General features: G+C 40.0%; 1 protein-coding gene across 4 annotated transcripts in view; it reads right to left on the minus strand.

Moving 5' to 3' along the window:
* Positions 1–26794, minus strand: part of ZZZ3 (zinc finger ZZ-type containing 3) — a 1369419-nt gene that overhangs the window by 866974 nt on the left and 475651 nt on the right. Inside the window, exon 1 of one of the 4 annotated variants that reach the window (XM_044085856.1) lies at positions 7339–7619. The exons of the other annotated variants lie outside the window; for them this stretch is intronic. Coding sequence (XP_043941791.1) covers positions 7339–7454 — 116 coding nt within the window. The 5' untranslated portion in view covers positions 7455–7619. Of the gene's footprint in view, positions 1–7338; positions 7620–26794 lie in introns of those variants that run through there. 4 annotated transcript variants of the gene reach the window in all.

Raw genomic sequence — 26794 nt, forward strand, 5'->3', positions numbered from 1 at the left:
ACATTTTTTCAGAATATCAATAGTTGGATTGCTTACCGAAGTCATTTCAGAATACGGAGATCGAGAGCGAAAGAATTTAGCAACAGAGAGCCTGATGACTAATGGTTCGGGCGTTAAGGCACAAAACCGACAGTGAGGGACATCATGGTCTGGGCCTAAACAGGTCATGCAGTAAGAATGAAAATCTCTGTGGGGTATTTGTTTTCCACAGGCAAGACAATTGTTGACTTTTTCTGACATTGGTTAGAACAAGAAAAAAGGATCCCCAATGGGGAACTTAAGCTTTAGAAGACTTCAGGATTATTAAATTCGTAAATGAAAATTCAGGTAGAGGCCGACCGGCACTTGTGAACTGCTTCTGCTTCGGGCTCCTCAGCAAGAAAGACTGATGTAATGGTGTTGGCTGCCTGTTTTTATACCCCTGACAACCTGACGTCAGTCCTGGAGCGACAGCATCTGATGCAGAAATACTAAGTCTCTGATATTCGGGCCAACTGAGGGCTACCTGCAGGCAGACACCCCAAGTGTGATGACTGCAACAATGAAACATGAAGAACACCAGTCTCTTCCCTTGATTGAATCATGCTATGAAGTTTGAAAACACAGCTGTAAAGCACAACAAAATGTTAGGGTGCAAAGCATAGGATTAGCACACACCAGATATACTGAAGTTATTCTTTCACTTTACAGTGTACAAGGAGGACCACATTTGGAAATACTGTGTATTCTTCTGGTGGCTAGATAAAGTGAAACTGGGCTAAAATACAGCATGCAATGCCAGACTGCCAAATGGCAAAGGGCATTTGGAAAGGGAAAAGCACAGCCTTAGAACGTTGGACAGATGCACATTAAAAGAAGGAAAATAAAGGTGGAATATGAACTCCGTGCCCTACTATGTGAGGGGAAGTGCAGAGTTGAAGGGGAATAAATTAGACATGGATGGCAGTTAGAAAATGATGACAAATATGCTGAAGTACACAGCAAAAAAAGGATTACTCAAGGGTATGACAGAGGCAGCTCCTGGAAAAGTACAGTTTTGTACCTACCATAAATGTAGATGTTCGAGTGCTAATACAGCTGCAGTCATAACAGATGGGTTCTCCTGCCGTCAGGCGGGTCCTCGGTCGGCCGAATTCCAAAGTCTAGGTCCGGCGTCGGTTGTCGTCGCTTCTTCCCTGACGTCAGTGCGACAGTGGTATAAAAGAACCAGCCGACGCCATTTTCTTCAGTCTTTCTTGCCCCAGATGTCAGGTGCCCCCAGAAGGAAGGCAATACATAAAATAATGTAATAATGCAATGCAATATAATCAAAAAACAGTAGTTGCAAGCAAATACACCATAAAAGAATACCCCTAGAGGGGAAGGTGGGAGGGAAACCTGGACTGCAGCTGTATTAGCACTCTGACATCTACATTTATGGTAGGTACAAAACTGTACTATGTTCATCGTGCATACAGCTGCAGTCATAACAGATGGGTAGAATCCCAAAGCTAAGAAAGGGGTGGTAGGCACTAGGTGGAGCTAGGAGGAGCCAAAATGCCCTGCAATACTGCAGTGGCAAAGCCTGCTCTAGACTTGGAGTATAATGGTAGGTTGTAGTGCTTAGAGAAGGTATGCACAGAACTCCAAGTGGCTGCTTCTAAAATATCCTTGGTAGGAACTCCTCTGAGGAAGGCTGCAGAGGTGGCTGTGGCCCTGGTGGAATGAGTTCTAATGCCTGTAGATACAGTTTTGCCATGAAAGGAATAGCAAAGCGTATGCAGTGGGCTATCCATTTTGAGATTGTCTGTTTGGATATTGACTTTCCTTGAGCTCCTACATAGGCCACAAAAAGCTGTTCTGATTTTCTGAAAGGCTTTGTTCTGTCCAAATAATAACGCAGTTGTCTGTGGATGTCCAAGGAATGCAGTAATCTCTCCCCTTTGTTTTGAGGATTAGGATAAAAGTAGGTAAATGTATGGCCTGATTTAAAGCTACCCTGGATACCACTTTAGGCATAAAGGACGGGTTGGTACGTAATGAAACTCTGTCCTGATGGAAGATGATGAAAGGCTGGACAGCCATAAGAGCCTGTAGTTCTGAAACTCTACGAGCTGAAGTGATAGCCAGAAGAAAAGCTGTTTTCCAAGACAAATATTGTAAATCTGATGAGGCAGCTGGTTCAAAAGGGGGCAAGGTCAGTTTTTCCAGAATGAAATTAAGATCCCAAGCAGGTATTGGTTGTTTTCTTGGAGGTCTTAAATTCTTAGCCCCTCTGAGGAACTGTCTTAATAGAGGGTGAGAGAATAAAGGTGGATCAGTGTTGTATTCTGCAGAAATGGCTGAGGCATGGATTTTGATGGAGGAGAACGAAAGTCCACTGCTTAGCAGTTCGGCCAAATATTGTAGTATTTGAGGTAAATTCAGTTTTCCAGGGCAGTGGCCCTTTTCTCATTCCAAACACAAAACGTTTCCATTTTGCAGAGTAAGCTTTTCTAGTTGATGGCCTTCTGGCCTCCAAAATGACATCCTGCACCTCCTTGGAGAGCAGGGCCTGCTGTGATGCTAAGGAATCTTCCATGCGGCTAGATTGAGTGTCTTCAGCTGACTGTGAAGAGTTTTGAAGCTGTGCTGAGTCAGAAGAAGAGGCATTAGAGGCAGGGTCCATGGTGGGGAATGAGTCAGGCTCCTTAGTAGTGGGTACCAGTGTTGCCTTGGCCAGTCCGGAGCAATGAGGATCATCTATGGTCTGTCTGCTCTGGTCTTCAATAGGACTTTGGGCAGCAGAGGAAGAGGTGGGAAGGCATAAACTGTCATTGATGTCCAACTGAAAGAGAGCGTCCACTCTCCAGGCCTTTGGATGGAAGATCCTTGAGCAGAATTTTGTTAATTGATGATTTTTGTGGGAGGCAAAGAGATCTATGTCTGGCCTTCCCCATTCTTGGATTATTTCTGTAAAAACTTTTGGATGCAACTTCCATTCGTGTGGATCTGTCATATTCCTGCTTAGGTTGTCTGCCAGCGTGTTTTCTTGCCTGACAAGTACTGTGCTTGTAGCTACATTTGTAAGTCCATGGCCATGTTCCAAAGTGACATGGCCAGTCTGCACAGGGGATAAGAATGTGTTCCTCCCTGCTTGTTTATGTACCACATAACTGTGGTGTTGTCTGTTCTTATCAATAGCTGACCTGGTTGTAGAAGGTCCTTGAAGGCTGTAATAGCATTTATCACTGCTAGCATTTCTTTTTGATTGATGTGAAGGTGCTTTTCTTTTTGAGTCCATTTGCCCTGAATGCACCGGTCTGTCATGTGCGCCCCCCAGGCGTAGTCTGAGGCGTCTGTTGTGATGACTTGATTTGCTTGAGGCTTGCTGAATGGAAGACCTGTGTTTGTTTGGCATGCTTGAGCCCACCACAGAAATTCCTTTTGCAGACATGGAATTAGTGGTATCATTGTTTCCAAACTGTGGCTGTGTTGAGACCATACGTTTTTTGGGTACCATTGTAGTTTTCTCATATGCAGCTTTGCACATGGGATTAGTAAGATGCAAGATGCCATGAATCCCAGAGCCTGCAGGATTTTCCTTGCAGTCAGCCTGGTGCAATTTGCCAGTGTTCTGAAATATTGAATTAGTCGCCCCTGCTTCTCTGGCGTGAGGTAGGCCATCTGGGTGTTTGTGTCCAAATTGGCACCCAGGAAAATTATCTTCCGAGGGGGTATTAGTCTTGATTTCTCTTTGTTGACTGTGTATCCTAGAGAGTTTAATAACATTATTACATAAGCCAGATGTTTCAGAAGAATGTGTTTGCTGTCCGCTTGGATCAGGCAGTCGTCCAAATAAGGGTATATTTGTATCCCTTGAAGTCTGCAGTAGGCAATTACTGATGCCAGGCATTTCGTGAATACTTTGGGCGCAGTAGACAAACCAAAGGGCAATGCAGAGAATTGATAATGTATTGAACCTGCAAGAAATCTGAGGTATCTTCTGCAATTTTGTCTGATTGGGACATGCAGGTATGCCTCCTTGAGGTCCAATGTTACCAGCCAAGACTCCTTGCCCAGCATGGGAAGAAGTTGCTGTAGAGTGAGCATCTTGAATTTTGGTGCAGTAGGAATGTGTTTAGGATGGAAAGATCCAAAATAGGTCTCAAACCTTTCCCTTTCCTTGCAACCGGAAATAGCTTGAAATAAAACCTTGGCCTTTGTCCGTAAGTAGGTACTTCTTGAATAGCTTTCATGTTTATAAGGTCTGAAATTTGCTTTTGTGCCTCTCCCTTTGATTGTGTGGCAGGTTTGGCATGCCTTTCATTTTTGGAAGGGTATGAAAATGGAATTTGTAGCCTCTGTTTATAATGTTCAGGATCCATTTGTCCTTTGTGACAATATGCCAATTTTTTGAGAATAGTGCCAGCTTTCCTCCTAAGGGTGCTGCCATTTGAGACCTGGTTGGCATGCAAAGGGGGAAAGTCATTGGTTTTGCTTTCTGAAAGATTGCGAGTTGTCCTCACCACCTCTTTGTGTAGGAGCTTGCCATTGTCGGTCTCTGTACGAGCCTTGTGTTTGTCCTCTGCCCTCGGGCCTGTATCTGCCTCTTTGGGGTCTGTCTGTGGCAGGAAAGGACCAGTTTTGGAAGGCCAATTTCTACTAAAGCGTGGGGTTGAACCTGCATAAATTCTTTCACAGTTTGCATTGATTTAGCCTTTTCCTCCATTTTCCGTAATACTTCCTCAGCATTTGCCCCAAATAGTACATCCTTTTGAAGAAGGGCATCTAGTAATTTAGCTTTGACATGATCAGGCAAGGCTTGTTCCTTGAGCCAAGCATGCCTACGTATGACTGAGCCTGTAACAGCAGCTCTACATGAGGCCTCTAGAGCATCAAAACCACATTGTAAGGTATGTTTAACCACTTGTTCTGCACTATGCATCAAATCCTGCAACTCCTTCATGTCTGGTTGTTCAGGTTGTGACATTTTACTTTTCAATTGAGAGAACAGAAACTGTTGGTATTTTAGCATATGAAACTGACAGTTTAAGGCCCTCATGGATAAGGTAGCCGAGGTATATACCTTTTCCCCCCACCTTTCTAAGGATCTGGAATCTCTCTCGGAAGGCAATGGGTTTTTGGCAATGGAGGCCTTAACTCCCTTGGGCCCCTGTGAGATGGTTTCTAGGTCAGCAGCATGGCTTTTGTATAGAAATTGGTGTGAGTCAGGAACCCTGTAGTACCTGTCAGGCTTAACTGGAGCTGGAGGGAGAGAGTCCGGGTTAAGGCAGGCCTCCGAGTAAACATCATCTAGGATGTCCAGGACAGGAGGTATAGCCAGAGGCCTGTGCTGGGGTAACAAAAGAAATTCCCTAAGTCTTTTCTTGGAATCTGAATAATCCTGGCCTTCCCAGTGGAAGTGTTCCCTTAAGGTATGCAGAGTTTCACAAAATGAGTAATCCTCAGGGGGGGATACAGAAGGAATAGATTCCTCTGCATCAGAGTCTTCAAAAGGAGAGTAAGACTGTTCCTGATAATCAGAGTGCTCTGAAATAATGGAGCCCTGATCAGAGGAGGGAATCTTCCTCCACTCTGGGTCTTTTGTCCGGAGGTGGCTGAGAACCTCTGATTAGAGTAATTAAATCCTCAGCCATTTTAAGCATCTGTTTCTTAGGCATGGGGCCTGGAGATGGGCCCTGTGTAGCTGGTCTCTTAGGGTGCATGGCAGCTTTAGACTTGGTGAAAGCCTTGATGGAGAAAGAAGAGGAAGGTCTGAAGACACCTTGAGTGGAGGTGGACCTGTCCACATTCTGTGTTTCAATGCCAAGAGTGGCTTCGGTATCTGTAGTCAGGGTGTGGGCAGAGGAGCCTGCGACCTCGGGTACAGGAGACACCGCCGAAGATGTGTAGTCGGTAATCAGGGGCTGCGTAGGTGCCTCGCTGAGAACCGGACCACGTGTAGTCTGCTTTGGCGTGGTGTCGGTAGAGGCCGCAGACCTCGAGTGTCAGTCCTTGTCTTTGCGTTTTTTAGACAAAACCGGAGTCGGAGTATCCGACGACATAGTATAGTTAAATGCTTTCCCAAAATAATGCTGGGCGAACTCAGCCCGACGCTTAATAGTGCGTTTCTTGAATGTAGCACAAAAGTGACAGACCAAGACGTTGTGGTCTGGGCCTAAACAAGGTATACAGAGGGAATGGAAATCCTTATGCGGTATTTGCTTCCCACAAGAAATACAATTATTAACTCTGTCTGACATCGGTCTGAGGCAAGAAAAAGTTTCCCCAACGGGGTACTTGGCTTTTAAGAAGACTTCGGTTCCAAATTTTTTGTAATCTCAGGAGCTGGCCGACCGGCACTTGCGAACTGCTTCTGCTTCGGGCACCACGCGGCAAAAAAGACTGAAGAAAATGGCATTGGCTAGTTCTTTTATACCCCTGTCGCACTGACGTCAGGGAAGAAGCGACGACAACGGACGCCGGACCTAGACTTTGGAATTCGGCCGACCGAGGACCCGCCTGACGGCAGGAGAACCCATCTGTTATGACTGCAGCTGTATGCACGATGAACATCTAACAGCACTCAGGCTGACAACAGATCTTACAAGTAGATGGCCATTCTGAGTTTGGAAAGAAGGCACAGTAAGATGAAAGGGAAGAATCTACATTTCTTGCACCATAACTCAAGCAACATCTACAAAGTGAGCCAAGGACGCAGCATCAATATGCTTCTCCATAAAATCTACAAGGCCCTTCCTGTGAAAGGAAAAGATACTAAAATAGAAGCAGAAACCATTATCTGAAACTAAAAGACCAATCCACAGCAGAAAGTACAGACTATTCCTAGTCCTAACGAGAATACTGATGCTTTTTAACTAAACAATCAGGTCAAATAATGAATGTGATAAGATGCAGGATTTCATTAGTAAAAGTACAGCTGTGTAAGCAAACTTACCATAGCAGCAGCAGTTTGAATGATCACTGCTGCAGTAGTCTTAGCTATATGGGTTACATCCTACAAGGATACAACAGCCAGCCAGCTTCTAAAGCTTCAAGGCACCTTCCATGCGCCCAAAGCATTATGCTACCTTGCTTCTACAATGGCAACAAAAATACTTTAAAAACGTAAAACAATCATTAACTGTGGTGTAAAGATGAAGGAAAAAGAAGGCAGGAAAAAACTGATATGTTCTACAATGCACAAATTTAGCTTATGCCGAATGTTCCAGTTGTATTTATATTAGATCACATCATAATCAAGCCATTTTAATGGGACTAGATGACGGTGTGTAGTCTTAGGAGAAAGATGGTTGGAAGAAATGTTTTTTTTTTCTTTTGCAAGTAATACAGAAATAAGACACAGTCAGCACTTACCATATCAGATTATCTTTGAGAGGGTTCTTTGCAGTGAGTGAATGCTTGAGTACATCCTTCTTTTGTCCGCTCGCACGACTTTTCTTGAAATCAACAGGTATGTAAGTTCTGAACATGGTCAGTTTGGTCCATGCCTACGCTGGGGTTAAGGGACAATATCTCCAGGTTTTGAACCCCATAAAAAAAAAAAAGGGGTTAGCCGACCAAGAAAACACCCTGACAGGGTTACAAAATTAATTTCAGTTACTGAAAATCCTGCATGCGTTACACAAAGACAGGGTCTTACTAAACAATGAAGACAAGATTGCAGAAATAACTGTAGTCGATGTACAGGGCCATTAGTAGAATGTGTGCGGTATTTCAGTACAACTCCAGGCAGTATTTAAAAACTACAGTTTTGTACCTACCATAAATGTAGATGTCCGAACAGGAATGCATCTGCAGTCCTTACAAATGGGTTGTCCTGTCGTCAGGCAGCCCTTCGGTCGGCCGGATTCCAAAGTCTGGGTCTGGCCTCGGCTGGTGTCGCACTTCACCCGACGTCACAGCTGCAGTTCTTCGGGTATAAAGGCATCAGCCGACGCCATTTTCCTCAGTGTTTCTTGCCCCAGATGCCAGTTGCCCTCTTGGATAGCTAAATTTTGGATAAATGCCAATGTTTCCAAATAGTAGAAGGCAAACACAAAAAATAAGCATGTATGTACATATATACAAACAAATACACCATAAGAGATCCCCCCCAGCTAGCTATTAGTTGGGCAAATACCCTAGGAATACCACAGAGGGGAAGGAGGGTGGGTAATCCTGACTGCAGATGCATTCCTGTTCGGACATCTACATTTATGGTAGGTACAAAACTGTACTATGTCCTTCAAGGATGCATCTGCAGTCCTTACAAATGGGTAGAATACCATAGCCAAACTAGGGGAGGAGGAAGAGGAAATTATGGTGTAGTTAGGATCCCTTGCAAAACAGCAGTGGCAAACCCTGCTCAGGATCTAGAGTATAAAGGTAAGTTATAATGCTTGGCAAATGTATGCACGGAGGTCCAAGTAGCAGCCTCTATAATGTCCTTGGTAGCCACTCCTCGTAAGAAAGCTGTGGTAGTGGCTGTAGCCCTTGTAGAATGAGGCCTAATGTTCTGTGGAGTTTGCTTTCCATGGTAGGAGTAACAGAATCTAATGCAATTTCCTATCCACTTGGAGATTGTCTGTTTTGAAATTGCTTTTCCTTCCCTTCCTGTTGCATATGCTACCAGAAGCTGGTCAGTTTTTCTATTGCCCTTGGTTCTGTCCAGGTAGTAGCGCAACTGTATGTACATCCAAAGTATGCAGCAGTCTTTCCCCCCTGTTCTGTGGATTGGGGAAGAAGGTAGGTAGGTGGATTGCCTGGTTTAGAGACACTCTGGATACCACCTTAGGCATAAATGTAGGATTTGTTCTCATGGACACTCTATCTTGATGGAAGATTAGGAAGGGTTGTACTGCCATTAAAGCCTGTAGCTCAGAAACCCTTCTTGCTGAGGTAATTGCTAGCAGAAAAGCAGTTTTCCAGGATAGGTGTTGAAGATCTGCTGTTGCTGCTGGTTGAAAGGGGAGTGTCAATTTTTCTAGCACAAAGTTCAAGTCCCATGCTGGTAATGGTGGTTTCCTAGGAGGTTTTACATTTTTAATTCCTCTCAGAAACTGCCTGAGTAGAGGATGCGAGAAGACAGGGGGATCGAAGCTGTATTCTGCAGAAATAGCTGATGCATGTATCTTGATGGAGGAATAGGACAGGCCTGTATGGAAAAGCTCTGCCAAATACTCCAGGATGTTGGCAATGTCTACCTTTGACACATCTTTTCCCCTTTCAGTACTCCAAATGAGGAACCTATTCCATTTTCCTGCATAGTTCCTTCTTGTTGAGGGTCTGTGGGCCTCAAGGATAATGTCTTTAACCCTTTGGGATAAATCTGGGTTAGTTTCTCTTATGTAATGTTCCAGGCAGTCAGCTGCAGAGTTTTCAGGTTTGGATGCAGGGTGTTGTAGTTGCTCTGAGTTAACAGCAAAGGAATCAGGGGTAGTGTCCACATTTTCCCCCGAGACATGCTCCTCAGTAATGGGTACCAATGTTGTCTTGGCCAGTCTGGAGCTATCAGAATGATCCTTGGACGTTCCTCTTTGATTTTCAATAGCACCTTGTGCATCAAAGGAAGAGGTGGGAATGCATATGCTGCCAGGCCTTTCCAACTGAAGGATAGAGAGTCCACCTTCCAAGCAAGTGGGTGGTACGTCCTTGTGCAGAATTTCTTGAGCTGGTGATTGAGTGGGGATGCGAATAGGTCTATTTGTGGTAGTCACCATTTCTTTGTAATGACCTTGAAGATGTCCGGGTGTAGCATCCATTCGTGAGCATCCGAGGTAGTTCTGCTTAATATGTCTGCTAGGATGTTTTCTTTTCCCGGTACAAAAATTGCTTGTAACTGAATGTTGTAGCTCAGAGCCATATTCCATAGGTCCAGTGCCATCCGACATAGAGGGTATGAATGAGTGCCTCCTTGTTTGTTGATGTACCACATGACTGTGGTGTTGTCTGTCCTTATCAACTGCCCTTCTTGGAGGAATGTCCTGAAATTCTGGATTGTTAGTTTTACTGCCAGCATTTCCTTTTGATTTATGTGCAGGTGCAGCTGATCTGGAGTCCATAAGCCTTGTATGCACTTGTCCAGCATGTGGGCCCCCCAACCGAGGTCTGAGGCGTCCGTTGTGATGGTTTGGCTTGGTTGAATGCTGTGGAAGGGCAAACCTGGGTTTGACTGGCATGCCTGAGCCCACCATAGGAACTCTTGTTTCAGGCATGGGATTAGTGGTATTTCGGTTTCTAAGCTGTGCCTGTGCTGAGACCATAAATTCTTCAGGTACCACTGTAGCTTTCTCATATGCAGTCTGGCATGAGGGACCAGGATTATGCAGGATGCCATGAAGCCCAAGGCCTGCAGTACTTTCCTTGCTGTTAGTTTGTTCTTCTTTGTTAATGCCAAGAAGTAGAGAGGAAGTTGTTCTTGTTTTTCTGCAGTTAGGAATGCCATCTGTTTTACTGTGTCCAATTCTGCACCTAAGAAGGTTATTCTTTGGGATGGTATCAGTCTTGACTTTTTTATATTGACTGTATATCCCAGGGCTTGCAGTAAGCAAATGACTCTTTGTAAGTCTTCTGTTAGCTTGTTTTTGTTGTCCGCTTGTATCAGGCAGTCGTCCAGGTATGGATATATTTGGATTGCCTGAAGCCTGCAGTGAGCGATTACTGATGCCAGGCATTTCGTGAACACTCTGGGCGCAGTAGATAAGCCAAAGGGCAATGCTGAGAATTGATAATGCTCTGATCCTGCAAGAAATCTGAGGTATCTTCTGCAATTTGGTCGTATGGGGCGTGCAGGTATGCCTCCTTGAGATCTAGAGTCACCAGCCAATACTCCTTGCCCAGCATGGGAAGAAGTTGCTGTAGGGTCAGCATTTTGAATTTTGGAACAATGATGAATGTGTTTAAAGCGGACAGGTCGAGAATAGGCCTCCAATTTTTCTCTTTTCTTGGTACCAGGAATAGTCTGGAGTAAAATCCCTTTCCTTGTTCCATAGATGGTACCCTTTCCACAGCTCTCATCTTTGCTAATTGAGCTATTTGTTTTAGAGCTTCTGTCTTTTGATTTGGTGGTAGGTTTGGCATTCCTCTTTTTCCTGGTAAAGTATGGAAATGAAACCTGTAGCCTTGGTCTATAGTTTGCAAAATCCACTTGTCTCTTGTGATATAGTGCCAGTTTTTTGAAAATAAGGCTAACTTTCCGCCTAAGGGTGCTGCTTTTTGTTCCCTGGTAGGCGGTGCCAGAGCCAAGTCACTGTGATTGTCCTGTTGCAGTGGTAGTAGTTGTGTCTGTGCCTCGTTGGTTGTTACCTTGCCACTGGCGTCCCCTGTAGGCACCTCCTCTGGATTGATTTCTGCCTCTTGAACGCCTATTCCTGCGCCTCTGAGTTTTAGAGGAGTCTGGAAAGGACCAATTTTTGGAAGGCCAGTTCCTGCTAAACCTTGGAGGCTGAACCTGTAAGAAATCTTTCACTGTTTGTACAGATTTTGCCTTCTCTTCCATTTTCTTCAGTACCTGTTAAGCAGGAGAACCAAATAAACTGACCTTATCCATCATCTAATAGTTTTGCTTTAACATGATCCGGCAAGACCTGTTCTTTCAACCATGCATGCCTTCTTATAACTGTGCCAGTCATGGCTGATCTAAAGGAAGCCTCCAGTGCATCATAGCCACATTTTAAAGAATGGTTACTAACCTGCTGAATGTTATGCACCATTTCTAGAACATATTTCTTATCTAAAGAATCATCAGAGGACAGTTTCTTAGTTAACTGATCAAGCATAAACTCCTGATACTGGATCATATGAAACTGACAGTTCAATGCCCTAGCTGAGTGTAGCAGAGGTGTATACTTTTACCCCATCTCTAAGGACCTGGATTCCCTTTCAGAAGGGAGAGGGTTTTAACTGAGGTCGAAGCTACTGCCTTAGGCCCCTGGGAGATGGTCTCGGATCTGCAAAGGAGCCTTGTATAAATGGTGATGAGTGTCCGGGACCCTGTAGAACCTATCGGGCTTAGCAGGGGCTGGAGGTAAGGTATCAGGAGCAGTGCAAGCATCATTAAATGCATCATCTACAACAGGAAGAACTGGAGGTATAGCTAAAGGCCTATGTTGTGGTAAATGCAAAAAGGTCCTAAGCCTTTTCCTTGAATCTGAGAAATCTTGTCCCTGCCATTGGAATTGCTCTCTCATGGCATGTAAGGTTTCCCCAAAGGAAAATTCCTCTGGTGGAGAGGCAGAAGGAATCAATTCCTCAGCATCGGAGTCTTCATAAGTAGAAAAAGGAGCCTCTGGATGGTCTGTATTGTCTGTATCATCAGAAGAATCATCTGAGGACACCGGCTCAGGGGGCTCTGCTCTAGGTCTCTTTTCTGGAGGAGGTTGAGAGGCCCTGTCTGGGTGAGATTGGGATCCCCTTATTAAAGAGATGAGATCCTCTGCCAGAGTGAGCATTTGGGAGCTGGAACTGGGCCTGTGAGAGGGGGGCTTAACAGGCACAGACTTAGAAGTTTTGGCTGCTTTAGCCCTGGCAAAGGCCTTTATGGACATGGCTGCAGGAGGCCTAGCAGCACCACGTGCAGGGGTTGAAACATCCAAAGGGATGGTGTCCGATAACTCTTGTGAAACCACAGTAGCAGGTTGAACTTCAGAGGCCGATTCAACCAGGTTAGAAGGGCCTCGGTAGTCATGGATTCGCTGAAGATAAACCGTTTGCTCGGTTTCGGCGAAACCGAGACACTCATGGTTTGCTTAACCGGTTTCGGCGAAACCGCGGACGCGAGTGTCGGTCCTTTTTCGTTCTTAACAACTTGTGAAGTCGGAGGATCCGATGGCATTATGTCACGTAAAATCTGAGCGAAAAACTGTTCAGCAAACTCCGACCGGCGCCTAAGCGTCCGTCGGTTGAAAGAAGCACAGGCTAAACAAGCTGCTACGTCGTGGTCTGGGCCTAAACAAGGTAAGCAGTAAGAGTGGAAATCTTTATGAGGTATTTGTTTCCCACAAGTTAAACAGTTATTCACTTTTTCTGACATCGGCTGAGGCAAGAAAGAGTCCCCAACGGGTACTTAGCTTTTAGAAGTCTTCGAAGTAGTATTCGGTAGTAGTAATCTCTGGATCTGACCGACCGGCACTTGTGAACAGCTTCTGCTTCGGGCGCCACGCGGCAAGAAAGACTGAGGAAAATGGCGTCGGCTGATGCCTTTATACCCGAAGAACTGCAGCTATGACATCGGGTGAAGTGCGACACCAGCCGAGGCCAGACCCAGACTTTGGAATCCGGCCGACCGAAGGGCTGCCTGACGACAGGACAACCCATTTGTAAGGACTGCAGATGCATCCTTGAAGGACATCAGCACAGGTCAGAAGCCAAGCACCTGAAAGCAAAGACAAGCAAAATTCCCTAGAGTATATCCACACCAAAAGATGCTCTACTCCCACTATGGGAATCAAAGCTATACAAATTAATGTAAGTAGCTGGTGATTAAAGAATCAAGGTAGAATCATCCAAAATAGACATATTAGCAATAATTAGGAGAAAATGGAGAGAGAAAAGACATACACCTGGTGAAATGTTAACTTGCAACATTAGTGAATGGTCTACTGGCCTTCAAGCAGCAAGAGAACGCAGCTGGCCAAATCCATTCAGCTAAGACCTACTTGGCAAATGCAAACACGTCCCCTTCCAGGAGCAAACAACTGGTCTGTTTCTACATATACTCAGGAATCCTTCGAGTAAAAAGCAAAAAGTACAGTTTTGCACCTACCATAAATGTAGATGTTGCGTCTTCACTGCTGCAGCATTTTTTGTGCATTCCGGTCGTTGGTTGTTCCGACGGCATTGTATAATTAAACCTTCGCCCAAAGTAATGGCGAGCAAAATCAAACCAACGTTTAATAGTGTGTTTGTTAAATCTAGCACAAAACCGACAACTACTGACGTTGTGATCTGGGTCTAGGCATGAAATACAGTAAGAATGAAAATCCTTATGAGGTATTTGCTTCCCCAAGTGTAATGACTGCAGCAGTGAAACACAATGAACATCTGGTGATGAAAACGCAGGATGGGTTTTTCTCTACCGTCAATACCCAGAGCAAAAATAGAAGAATGAACTGGTTGAACTAAAGATCAAACATCAATTTAGGGGGAAAAAAAATTTCTTGAACACCGCCTCTTATATGGCATGGAAAACATGAAAGGCTCTTTACAGAAAACAGCGAAAACAGCTTGGAATTTAGAAGTGACCACCAGAGGTACTTTCCATTAGAAGGCTAATGTACTAGGAAACGAACTTCAGCCTTTCCAAGCCATATGATTCCAAAGGAAGGATGCAAAATGCTGATCAGGAAAAATCAATCAAGTCTTAACGATGATATGTAAATCCTCACCAAGGGGGGCAGGAAAAAATCTCCCTCAAAAACTGCTTTAGCAGTCTATGCTGAACCAGAGTCTTGTCCTGTACTAAATCAATATACTAAGAGATGGCAGAAACAGGTACCTTAATGGCAAGCTATCTGACGCTTAAAATCAAAAAGATGCCAGAGATAGGTCATGCAAACCAACATTTCGCTGGACAAAAAAGGAAGAGACCTCTCAGTCATATGAACATTTTTTTCCATTTGGGTTTTTATAGGGGTTCCAAATGGAAGTCTTCCTAGCTATCTCTAAGATCTCCCCAGAAAGATCCAGCAATTACTAAATGAATGCAAGAGAAGTCGGCTGTCTCTCTAGTAATCAGAACGGAAACATAAGAGGAACCCAGGATTCAAATAACCTGGAAGTAGACCTTCACACAGACCACCAGTTATGGCAAAGAACAAATCTTAAGCCTTTTCTGTGCACAACTCTACAAGCTATCACAGGATGAGGGAGAATGGAAAACTGCTTAAAGAAACCTCACCTTCTACCTAGGACAAGTCTATGGGTCACTCTCCCCTGCCTGCTTGACCGACAGCAACGTGGTAGGATGAGAAGGTTAATTTTCTCACTTGCCCATCTTTTAAACATTGTTCTTGTGAAACTTGAGATCCATGTATAGGCACTGATCAGTAAACAGAGTGATCCCTAAGGTGTTCAATTGCACACTAATGTAGACTGCCAGAAGATGTCACAGATGGTGGCTCACTCCCAGAATGTTTCCATCCAAATGGAGCAGGGACACATCCCCCCCTTCAAATTTGTTCAAATGACATAAAACCATCTGATTTTTCTGACCTATCACAGTCCCAACTTTAGAAATGGATCCAGAATCCACAACATCTGCTTGACTGTCCACTGCTCACAGAGGCTTACCTGGAGCTGCTTTTCAGAGGAACTTCAATTGGCCCTACAGCAGTGTAGTCCCAGGACACCTACCCCTCCGCAGATGCATTTGATAGAAGGGGACTACATCAAAAAGGGAGGAAGAAGTTTTGAGTCTGTTTCTAAGTTAAGACTCCCTGTTCTAGTTAGCAGATGCGAGGGTATCAAATAAACAGCCACTTTACGTAAATTACGAATCTGTAGCTTTCATAGTAAGCTGTCCACTGCAGCACATACAGATGAAGTAAGGACCACTACTGCCACCAACCCCAAAAAGTAAAACAAAAGTCAATGTTGCACCTTCGTTACCATCTAGAAGGCCAAATATCTGAGGTTCTGGGTCCTTCCTCACAGAGAGGAAGATGCAACTGTGGACAAAATCCCAATCTGCCCCCAATGAAAAGGATGCCCTGAGCAGGAAGGACCGCTCTCAGTTAATGATAATCCCCAAGGAACCGTAGACAAGTCTCACAAAATCCTGTTGGTGGAGGGAGAGAGAAACCAGTCCTCCAGATAAGACAACATGACGAGGGTGCACTTGAAGAAAGCCTCTGTCACGGGTACCAAATGGAAGGTTGAAGTGGTGGCAGTTCTTTATACTGAAAATGCAACCCAGCCTTGGCAAGGAATAAAAAATGAAGAAAAAAATGAGTGTGTTTTCCTAATAATGATTAGATGCTCCGAAAAGGCATCAGTTATGTGTACTGAAGCTCTAAAGCCTCTATTAACAGTTGTCATAAAGTACACTGTAGTCAGGATTATCATTTTCAATCTAAGCTTGAACATTTCCACTTGTGTCTTTGCAGCATCTTACTGTCTTCTATAGTTATGCTTTTTATCACTTATTTTACATATTTTTATAAACATGTAAACAATTTTAGCATGTTGAACAGGTAGTATTGTGTAAACAGTAAAAATGGACTGGAAGTGAGACAGACGTTCTCCTGAAGCAAACTAGTCTAGCACAGTAGAAAGTAATAGGGATTTATCCCAAGCAATTACAGACTGTCCCCTTTCAATAACATCCCAGCAAGAATCCGTTCCAGATGATGGCAATCCAATCTGGGACAAACAATGAGAACCAGCATCCTTCCAGTATTGCTGATGATAAAAGTCAAGACTGGTGAAGAACGGACTGAGATAGATATGTTAGAGGACTTTGACAGAGGCCCAGGAGCATGAAGCAAAACGACTTCGTGTTTAGCACTGTCTAGTACCTGGATGCTTTAAAAGTAAAGAATCACAGCAATGCAACAACGTAATGAACACAAAGGTACAGGACAGCACAACGAGTCCTCAGCTGGAACAGGTCTCAGTTTATTAAAAGAACAACCCTGATAGTCCACAACAAGGTGTAATAAAAGAACAATAATCCAAACAATAGTCGACAGTTAAGCGCTTTCATCTGGCTATGCAGTCTTCCTCAGAACTGCCATAATAAATGCAACTTCCTTTTTATATTCCATTTTGGCGCCAACAACTTTTCAAACTCTTAAAAAGATATCTACCTAATACATACTTGATGCAACTATAGTATGAACAATAAATACTAAACTAACACTATTCGTGCTAACCGTACAAACCAATCATACCACTAAATATTTCACTATGTACATAAAAATACTATATGAATCACATACACACAACTGTGCCTAATATTATTAAATAAAAATAAAAATGACAATATCATAGAAAACTTCATGGTCTGTTCCTTAAAAATGCTAAAAATGCTGTATAATACTGTATATCACAATTTAGGTGCTACATGGTTTAGGCACGTACATAAATGGATTCTGTATGTAATAAAAGAATAAATTCCATTATAATATATGAATCTTTTCAAACATTGAATGTACAGATAATAAAGAATATATAAATACATAAATACATACACTGAGTATAAATATTAATGAATATGATTAATTGATATATTGATAATGAATAAATAAATAAATAAATAAATAATTTTATGCCAGGCTTAAAAATGGTTTGATACTGATATAATCATTGATGCCTGGGAACCTAAGAGCATCTGTGAAAATTTGCCATTTGCTCTCTTTCATGGCTAACATACCCTTTACATCGCCACCCCTAATACTCAAATTTATCTGATCAATGATGGTAAATTTAAAATTATGCGTGTCCCCGTTTTGAACAATATGTCTACAGAGGGCATTCTTCTTATCTTTCCTCTTAATACAATACAAATGATCATATATTCGACGTTTTAATTGTCTTTCCGTTTTTCCTATGTAGAACGCGGAGCACGCTTCACAGGTGGCGATGTATACCACAAATTTAGTGTTACAATTTCCTGCTCTACCCTTGATAAATGTTCCATTAAAATTATTTAATTTAAATCCTTCTATCTCGTTTATGTACCTGCACTGTTTACATGCACCACATTTCACCGTACCTTTCCTATTTGTTTCAACGTGTTGAATACTACTTTCAACCATTCTTTTCAAATTTGGACCCATTTTATAAACAAACTGAGGAAACCTACCAGCCCTCTGTATTATATTCTCATCCATAGTAATTAACTTCCAATGTTGTTTAATAATATTTTCTATATACTTCACCACAGGTGAATACATTAACACACATACCCTTCCCATTTGTTCTCTTATTTCCTTACTTTTTTGTTCAATGGCATTTCCTAATAAAGGTTTATACTTCCTATCCCATTCCAAACTAATATACCTAACTAAATCATTTAATAATGGTTCAGGATAACCTCTTACAATAAACATATCCTTAATATTTTGTAATTCTTGATTAATTAAAACCTTAGTAGAAGACATTCGGGCCGCCCGTATACATTGTCCTTTAAATACATTTTTGAACATATGTGTAGGATTGGTTACTACTAAATTCCAAATAATCATTTGAGAACGTATCTTTTCTGTATATACTAGATACAAAGCCATCTTTTCCATGACTAATATAAGTGTCCAAATAAGAAATACCTTTAAGGTTATAATTTTATGTGAATTTTAAAAAATCTGTTTGATTAAGATATGTAATAAAGGATTCAATATAATCAACTGGGCCATCCCGTAATATAAACAAATCATCTAAAAATCTCGAGTAATACTGGACGTGTTTATAATATTTGCAATTAAATAGTTGTTCCGTCTGCCATTCTAACATAACTAAATTTGCAAATATGGGAGCACATGGTGCTCCCATTGCATCACCTGTTTGTTTAAAAAATTAATTCTCAAAAAAGATATAATTATGATCCAATATTAAACCCATCATATTTGTCATGAGATTAATTTTGTCCCATTCAAAATTTGTAAATTTTCTTAAACTATTACTAAAATACTCAAGACCAATCTCCTTCGGATTACATGAAAACAAGTCTATGACGTCTATAGTTAAAAATACAAGGTTCTTGTTCCAAATTTGGGGTGTAAGTTTACTAAGAAACACCCAAGAGTCCTTAATCAGATGGGGAATGTTGTTATATACTAGTTTTGCCCATCTGTCTATGACAACTCCTATGGGATAGGTTTTAGACTTGCTTCCTGAAATAATTGGTCTAAATGGTGGACTTTCCATATTTTTATGTATTTTGGGAATTCCTATAATAGAAGCTAAGGTAGGATATTCAACCTTTAAAAATTGATATAACTCATCCGTAATCCTATGATCAATATAATATTCTTCTAGGGCCAGATCAATACGTCTATACCCGATGTTAACTTTGTTTAGTGAAATGGCTTCGTATTTACCAGATAGATGTAAAATTTTATAGATCACATTAAAGTAATCTAATTTGTTGTAAATAACGATGCCACCCCCTTTATCGGGTTTCATGACCCTCACTTGGTGGTTATTAATCAAAGTTTTCAAACATGTTCGTTCTCCTATAGTTAAATTGTCCTTCCATTCATTGCTTTGTCTCAAATTCATTCTATAGGTCTTGTAAAAACTGTAAATGTCCTAACAATTTTTTCAAAACTCCCTACAACAGGACTACTGATGGGTATAAAAGTGCTTTTTTTCTTTAGAATATTGTAATTCCTTTTACAACTATAGCTATTTTCTGATTCATTCTTATCAAACTGAATGGCTAAATTCAACCTACGACAAAATAATTTTATTTCCATAATTGTGTCCACTAAATTTATATCAACAGTAGGAATAAACTTCATTCCTTTAGAAAATAATTTGTAAAAATCTTCCGTAATACCATAATTGGTATAGTTAAAAACTTTGAAACCATTGTAAGTGGTAATAATATTATGTTTTCGTTCAACAGGTTCCATATCCAAACTGTCTTGACTCTTACTGAGTATACCAGGGGACTGTGTGTCATTGCTCTGAAAAAAATTATTTTTTTCGTAATGATTACCTTGAACTATGATTTCTTTGTCACATGTTTTCTGTATCTTCATCTCTTTCTTCTGTTCCATGGTGTAAATGAGTTTTTTGGTGAATAACCACCTATACCCTTGTAACTATTCACCTCACCTTCCATAATACGTTCTCCATACTTGTCCTGTCTACCCTTCTCATTGTCATGTCTATCCTTAGGCCAAATATATGCTCTGTGATATGTGTATTGATCTAAATCACGAGCAATTTTTCTTGCTTTTCTATTGTATATATCCCTTGCTTTGAGATCTGCCTGGATAAATTGTTTTTCATATAACTCAATCCATTGTGTAAAAAATTCATGCTTCACAATTTCCTGATTTAACATGTCAACATCATGTATTAATTGTATTATTTTCTCATCGTTCTTTTTAACTAACAAATTCATATAGTTGTATCCAAAACTATCGAATAACAAATTAAAATCATTCTTAGTTCCAGAATTTAAATCAACCCCCATGGGTATTTTAAAAAATCTAATACCCTTCGGGACAATTTTAAGGGACATACATTTTGTAAAATACGCATTCTCTATTTTCAAATTCTTTATAGACAGTAACCTTTTTCCTAATAAGTAAATCTTTTCTTTTATACTGACATTAAAATCATTGATACGATGATCAACCCCCACTGTCACTTCTGTCTTTTCTATCATATTTAGTAAAATCAAAATCATCTTTAAGAAAACCTCCTAGATAGTCACCACCTGTAACATTTGTTGTTTTAATATTACTTTTATAGTTGTCAGTCAATTTAGTCCTGTAAGTCTTGCTTTCTTTTCCATTATATAAGATAGAATTATTAGTATTACTATCAGTACCTTTAGATATGTTCGCTTGTGTTTTCGACACACCTGCGTAGGTTTTCAGGGTCATTGGGCGCTTAGGTTTCGCTCCCTGCCTTTCCATCTCACTATGCATGTGGAATATACTGAAATGGAAGGTAAAGTCATTAATAGAGTTTTACTAGCTTCTCATCGATTCAGTAGACATCCACCTGTAGATCGATTAGACAAACAGTTTTCATCCAGCATATGATGTCCCTGACCATTAGGAATATCACACGGTGAACTTGTGTTAATCCTTGTGTGAGCCTTCGGGTTTGCTGACTGTACATCAGATGATTTAGCTGCTTCGATAGTACTAAAGGCAACTAAGGTACGTTCAACCAACGTTGCCAAACGAACCATCTCCCCTTTCAGTTCGACAATGTCCAGTTGAAGCTTATTCAGCTCTTCCCTGTCCGATACAGCCTGGGGAATCTCGCTGATACCCTCCATACCAAAGCCAAGTAAAAACTCACAGCAATGCAACAACGTAATGAACACAAAGGTACACGACAGCACAACGAGTCCTCAGCAGCTCAGTTATGTACATAGTGAAATATTTAATGGTATGATTGGTTTGTATGGTCAGCACGAATAGTGCTAGTTTAGTATTTATTGTTCATACTATAGTTGCATCAAGTATGTATTAGGTAGATATCTTTTTAAGAGTTTGAAAAGTTGTTGGCACCAAAATGGAATATAAAAAGGAAGTTGCATTTATTATGGCAGTTCTGAGGAAGTCTGCATAGCCAGATGAAAGCGCTTAACTGTCGACTATTGTTTGGATTATTGTTCTTTTATTACACCTTGTTGTGGACTATCAGCGTTGTTCTTTTAATAAACTGAGACCTGTTCCAGCTGAGGACTCGTGCTTTCCTGTACCTTTGTGTTCATTACGTTGTTGCATTGCTGTGAGTTTTTACTTAGCTTTGGTATGGAGGGTATCAGCGAGATTCCCCAGGCTGTATCGGACAGGGAAGAGCTGAATAAGCTTCAACTGGTCATTGTCGAACTCAAAGGGGAGATGGTTCATTTGGCAACGTTGGTTGAACGTACCTTAGTTGCCTATAGTACTATTGAAGCAGCTAAATCATCTGATGTACAGTCAGCAAACCTGAAGGCATTTGAAGTGGGCTCAAGTAACAGCGTGGAGGCTCACATAAGGATTAACACAAGTTCACCTTGTGATATTCCTAATGGTCAGGGACATCATATGCTGGATGAGAACTGTTTGTCTAATCGATCTACAGGTGGATGTCTACTGAATCGACGACGAGAAGCTAGTAAAAACTCTATTAATGACTTTACCTTCGATTCAGTATATTCCACACGCATAGTGAGATGGAAAGGCAGGGAGCAAAACCTAAGTGCCCAATGACCCTGAAAACCTACGCAGGAGTGTCGAAAACACAAGCGAACATATCTAAAGGTACTGATAGTAATACTAATAATTCTATCATATATAATGGAAAAGAAAGCAAGACTTACAGGACTAAATTGACTGACAACTATAAAAGTAATAATAAAACAACGAATGTTACAGGTGGTGACTATCTAGAAGGTTTTCTTAAAGATGATTTTGATTTTACTAAATATGATAGAAAAGACAGAAGTGACAGTGGGGTTGATCATCGTATCAATGATTTTAATGTCAGTATAAAAGAAAAGATTTATTTATTAGGAAAAAGGTTACTGTCTATAAAGAATTTGAAAATAAAGAATGCGTATTTTACAAAATGTATGTCCCTTAAAATTGTTCCGAAGGGTATTAGATTTTTTAAAATACCCATGGGGGTTGATTTAAATTCTAGAACCAAGAATGATTTTAATTTGTTATTCGATAGTTTTGGATACAACTATATGAATTTGTTAGTTAAAAAGAACGATGAGAAAATAATACAATTAATACATGATGTTGACATGTTAAATCAGGAAATTGTGAAGCATGAATTTTTTACACAATGGATTGAGTTATATGAAAAACAATTTACCCAGGCAGATCTCAAAGCAAGGGATATATATAAAATAGAAAAGCAAGAAAATTGCTTGTGATTTAGATCAATACACATATCACAGAGCATATATTTGGCCTAAGGATAGACATGACAATGAGAAGGGTAGACAGGACAGATATGGAGAACGTATTATGGAAGGTGAGGTGAATAGTTACAAGGGTAGAGGTGGTTATTCACCAAAAAACTCATTTACACCATGGAACAGAAGAAAGAGATGAAGATACAGAAAACATGTGACAAAGAAATCATAGTTCAAGGTAATGATCATTACGAAAAAAAGAATTTTTTTGTGAGCAATGACGCACAGTCCCCTGGTATACTCAGTAAGAGTCAAGACAGTTTGGATATGGAACCTGTTGAACGAAAACATAATATTATTACCACTTACAATGGTTTCAAAGTTTTTAACTATACCAATTATGGTATTACGGAAGATTTTTACAAATTATTTTCTAAAGGAATGAAGTTTATTCCTACTGTTGATATAAATTTAGTGGACACAATTATGGAAATAAAATTATTTTGTCGTAGGTTGAATTTAGCCATTCAGTTTGATAAGAATTAATCAGAAAATAGCTATAGTTGTAAAAGGAATTACAATATTCTAAAGAAAAAAAAGCACTTTTATACCCATCAGTAATCCTGTTGTAGGGAGTTTTGAAAAAATTGTTAGTCAGGACATTTACAGTTTTTACAAGACCTATAGAATGAATTTGAGACAAAGCAATGAATGGAAGGACAATTTAACTATAGGAGAACGAACATGTTTGAAAACTTTGATTAATAACCACCAAGTGAGGGTCATGAAACCCGATAAAGGGGGTGGCATCGTTATTTACAACAAATTAGATTACTTTAATGTGATCTATAAAATTTTGCATCTATCTGGTAAATACGAAGCCATTTCACTAAACGAAGTTAACATCGGGTATAGACTTATTGATCTGGCCCTAGAAGAATATTATATTGATCATAGGATTACGGATGAGTTATATCAATTTTTAAAGGTTGAATATCCTACCTTAGCTTCTATTATAGGAATTCCCAAAATACATAAAAATATGGAAAGTCCACCATTTAGACCAATTATTTCAGGAAGCAAGTCTAAAACCTATCCCATAGGAGTTGTCATAGACAGATGGGCAAAACTAGTAATATAACAACATTCCCCATCTGATTAAGGACTCTTGGGTGTTTCTTAGTAAACTTACACCCCAAATTTGGAACAAGAACCTTGTATTTTTAACTATAGATGTCATAGACTTGTTTTCATGTATCCCGAAGGAGACTGGTCTTGAGTATTTTAGTAATAGTTTAAGAAAATTTACAAATTTTGAATGGGACAAAATTAATCTCATGACAGATATGATGGGTTTAATATTGGATCATAATTATATCTTTTTTGAGAATGAATTTTTTAAACAAACAACAGGTGTTGCAATGGGAGCACCATGTGCTCCCATATTTGCAAATTTAGTTATGTTAGAATGGGAGACGGAACAACTATTTAATTGCAAATATTATAAACACGTCAAGTATTACTCGAGATTTTTAGATGATTTGTTTATATTATGGGATGGCCCAGTTGATTATATTGAATCCTTTATTACATATCTTAATCAAACAACAGATTTTTTAAAATTCACATACAATTATAACCTTAAAGGTATTTCTTAATTGGACACTTATATTAGTCATGGAAAAGATGGCTTTGTATCTAGTATATACAGAAAAGATACGTTCTCAAATGATTATTTGGAATTTAGTAGTAACCATCCTACACATATGTTCAAAAATATATTTAAAGGACAATGTATACGGGCGGCCCGAATGTCTTCTACTAAGGATTTAATGAATCAAGAATTACAAAATATTAAGGATATGTTTATTGTAAGAGGTTATCCTGAACCATTATTAAATGATGTAGTTAGGTATATTAGTTTGGAATGGGATAGGAAGTATAAACCTTTATTAGGAAATACCATTGAACAAAAAAGTAAGGAAATAAGAGAACAAATGGGAAGGGTATGTGTGTTAATGTATTCACCTGTGGTGAAGTATATAGAAAATATTATTAAACAACATTGGAAGTTAATTACTATGGATGAGAATATAATACAGAGGGTTGGTAGGTTTCCTCAGTTTGTTTATAAAATGGGTCCAAATTTGAAAAGGATGGTTGAAAGTAGTATTCAACACGTTGAAACAAATAGGAAAGGTACGGTGAAATGTGGTGCATGTAAACAGTGCAGGTACATAAATGAGATAGGATTTAAATTAAATAATTTTAATGGAACATTTAAAAAGGGTAGAGCAGGAAATTGTAACACTAAATTTGTGGTATACATCGCCACCTGTGAAGCGTGCTCCACGTTCTACATAGGAAAAGCGGAAAGACAATTAAAACGTCGAATATATGATCATTTGTATTGTATTAAGAGGAAAGATAAGAAGAATGCCCTATGTAGACATATTGTTCAAAACGGGGACACGCATAATTTTAAATTTATCATCATTGATCAGATAAATTCGAGTATTAGGGGTGGCGATGTAAAGGGTATGTTAGCCATGAAAGAGAACAAATGGTAAATTTTCACAGATGTTCTTAGGTTCCCAGGCATCAATGATTATATCAGTATCAAACCATTTTAAGCCTGGCATAAAATTAATTATTTATTTATTTATTTATTCATTATCAATATATCAATTAATCATATTCATTCATATTTATACTCAATGTATGTATTTATGTATTTATATATTCTTTATTATCTGTACATTCAATGTTTGAAAAGATTCATATATTATAATGGAATTTATTCTTTTATTACATACAGAATCCATTTATGTACGTGCCTAAACCATGTAGCACCTAAATTGTGATATACAGTATTATACAGCATTTTTAAGGAACAGACCATGAAGTTTTCTATGATATTGTCAATTTTTATTTAATATTAGGCACAGTTGTGTGGATGTGATTCATATAGTATTTTTAGGCACAGTTGTGTGGATGTGATTCATATAGTATTTTTATGTACATAGTGAAATATTTAGTGGTATGATTGGTTTGTATGGTCAGCACGAATAGTGTTAGTTTACTATTTATTGTTCATACTATAGTTGCATCAAGTATGTATTAGGTAGATATCTTTTTAAGAGTTTGAAAAGTTGTTGGCGCCAAAATGGAATATAAAAAGGAAGTTGCATTTATTATGGCAGTTCTGAGGAAGTCTGCATAGCCAGATGAAAGCGCTCAACTGTCGACTATTGTTTGGATTATTGTTCTTTTATTACACCTTGTTGTGGACTATCAGCGTTGTTCTTTTAATAAACTGAGACCTGTTCCAGCTGAGGACTCGTTGTGCCGTCCTGTACCTTTGTGTTCATTACGTTGTTGCATTAAAAGTAAAGAAACAAAGTTTAGACAACCTTCATAGAGAACACAAACTTGTCCCCTTTTTTGGAGATATTCGATAATCTTCAGGAAGATGCCCCTCCCCAACAAACACAAAAAATCATACTTTACACGGACGTATCCAATACAATCCACGGAAGAAGGAAAAACCCAAGTCAGACAATGCCAGAATGGCAAAAGCCACTTCGCACAGTCCCAGCCATCCTATCTACAGTGTCAAATGTACAGAGTTATGAGGAGACAATCAAAGAGTCAATGTTTTTCCCACAATCTCTTGCTTTCAATGTTTTGAAGGCTGCTTCTCAACCCTTTCAATAGCATAAACTTTGTCAAGGATCATACGGCCATCTACTGCAGCTTTCGAGACCTGTGAATAGCAAATAAAATAATCACTTTTAGGATAACTGATTAGAAAAGGTCATTTTGGAGAAAAATTACATAAATGGTCATCATCGGCTTTCTCAGAAGCAGAAGGGCATGAATCTAGCAACTAATGCATCCTTGAAAACAGTCTCTGGAGAAGGAATTACCATGAGTTTCCCCTTTTATCTTTCTAAATGAGCATTCAGTCCTTTGAGAGAAAGAAAAGAGAAGGCGACTCCTATGCAGACTTCATGAGCTTGATGACTTCTCCAAAGAAAAGGTCCTTGTGAGGAGAGCTATCAGGAAAACAAGATATATTACCCTTGTCTGGTCTAAAAATTAAGAGCTACTGATTCCACAGTGGTTGAAAACTGACAGAGAAGGTATTAACCGGTTATATACCAAAGACAGAACTATACAACCATCCCAAGTAGAAGGAAAGCTAGGAAAAGCAGTATGTTCCAACAATGTGAGATCAGTATGTTACTAGGGAAAAGGACTAGATGTGGTGCCAGGACGGCACTA

The sequence above is a fragment of the Protopterus annectens genome, chromosome 10.part0, assembly GCF_019279795.1.
Source record: "Protopterus annectens isolate FY-2018-M chromosome 10.part0, PAN1.0, whole genome shotgun sequence".
NCBI lineage: Eukaryota > Metazoa > Chordata > Ceratodontiformes > Protopteridae > Protopterus > Protopterus annectens.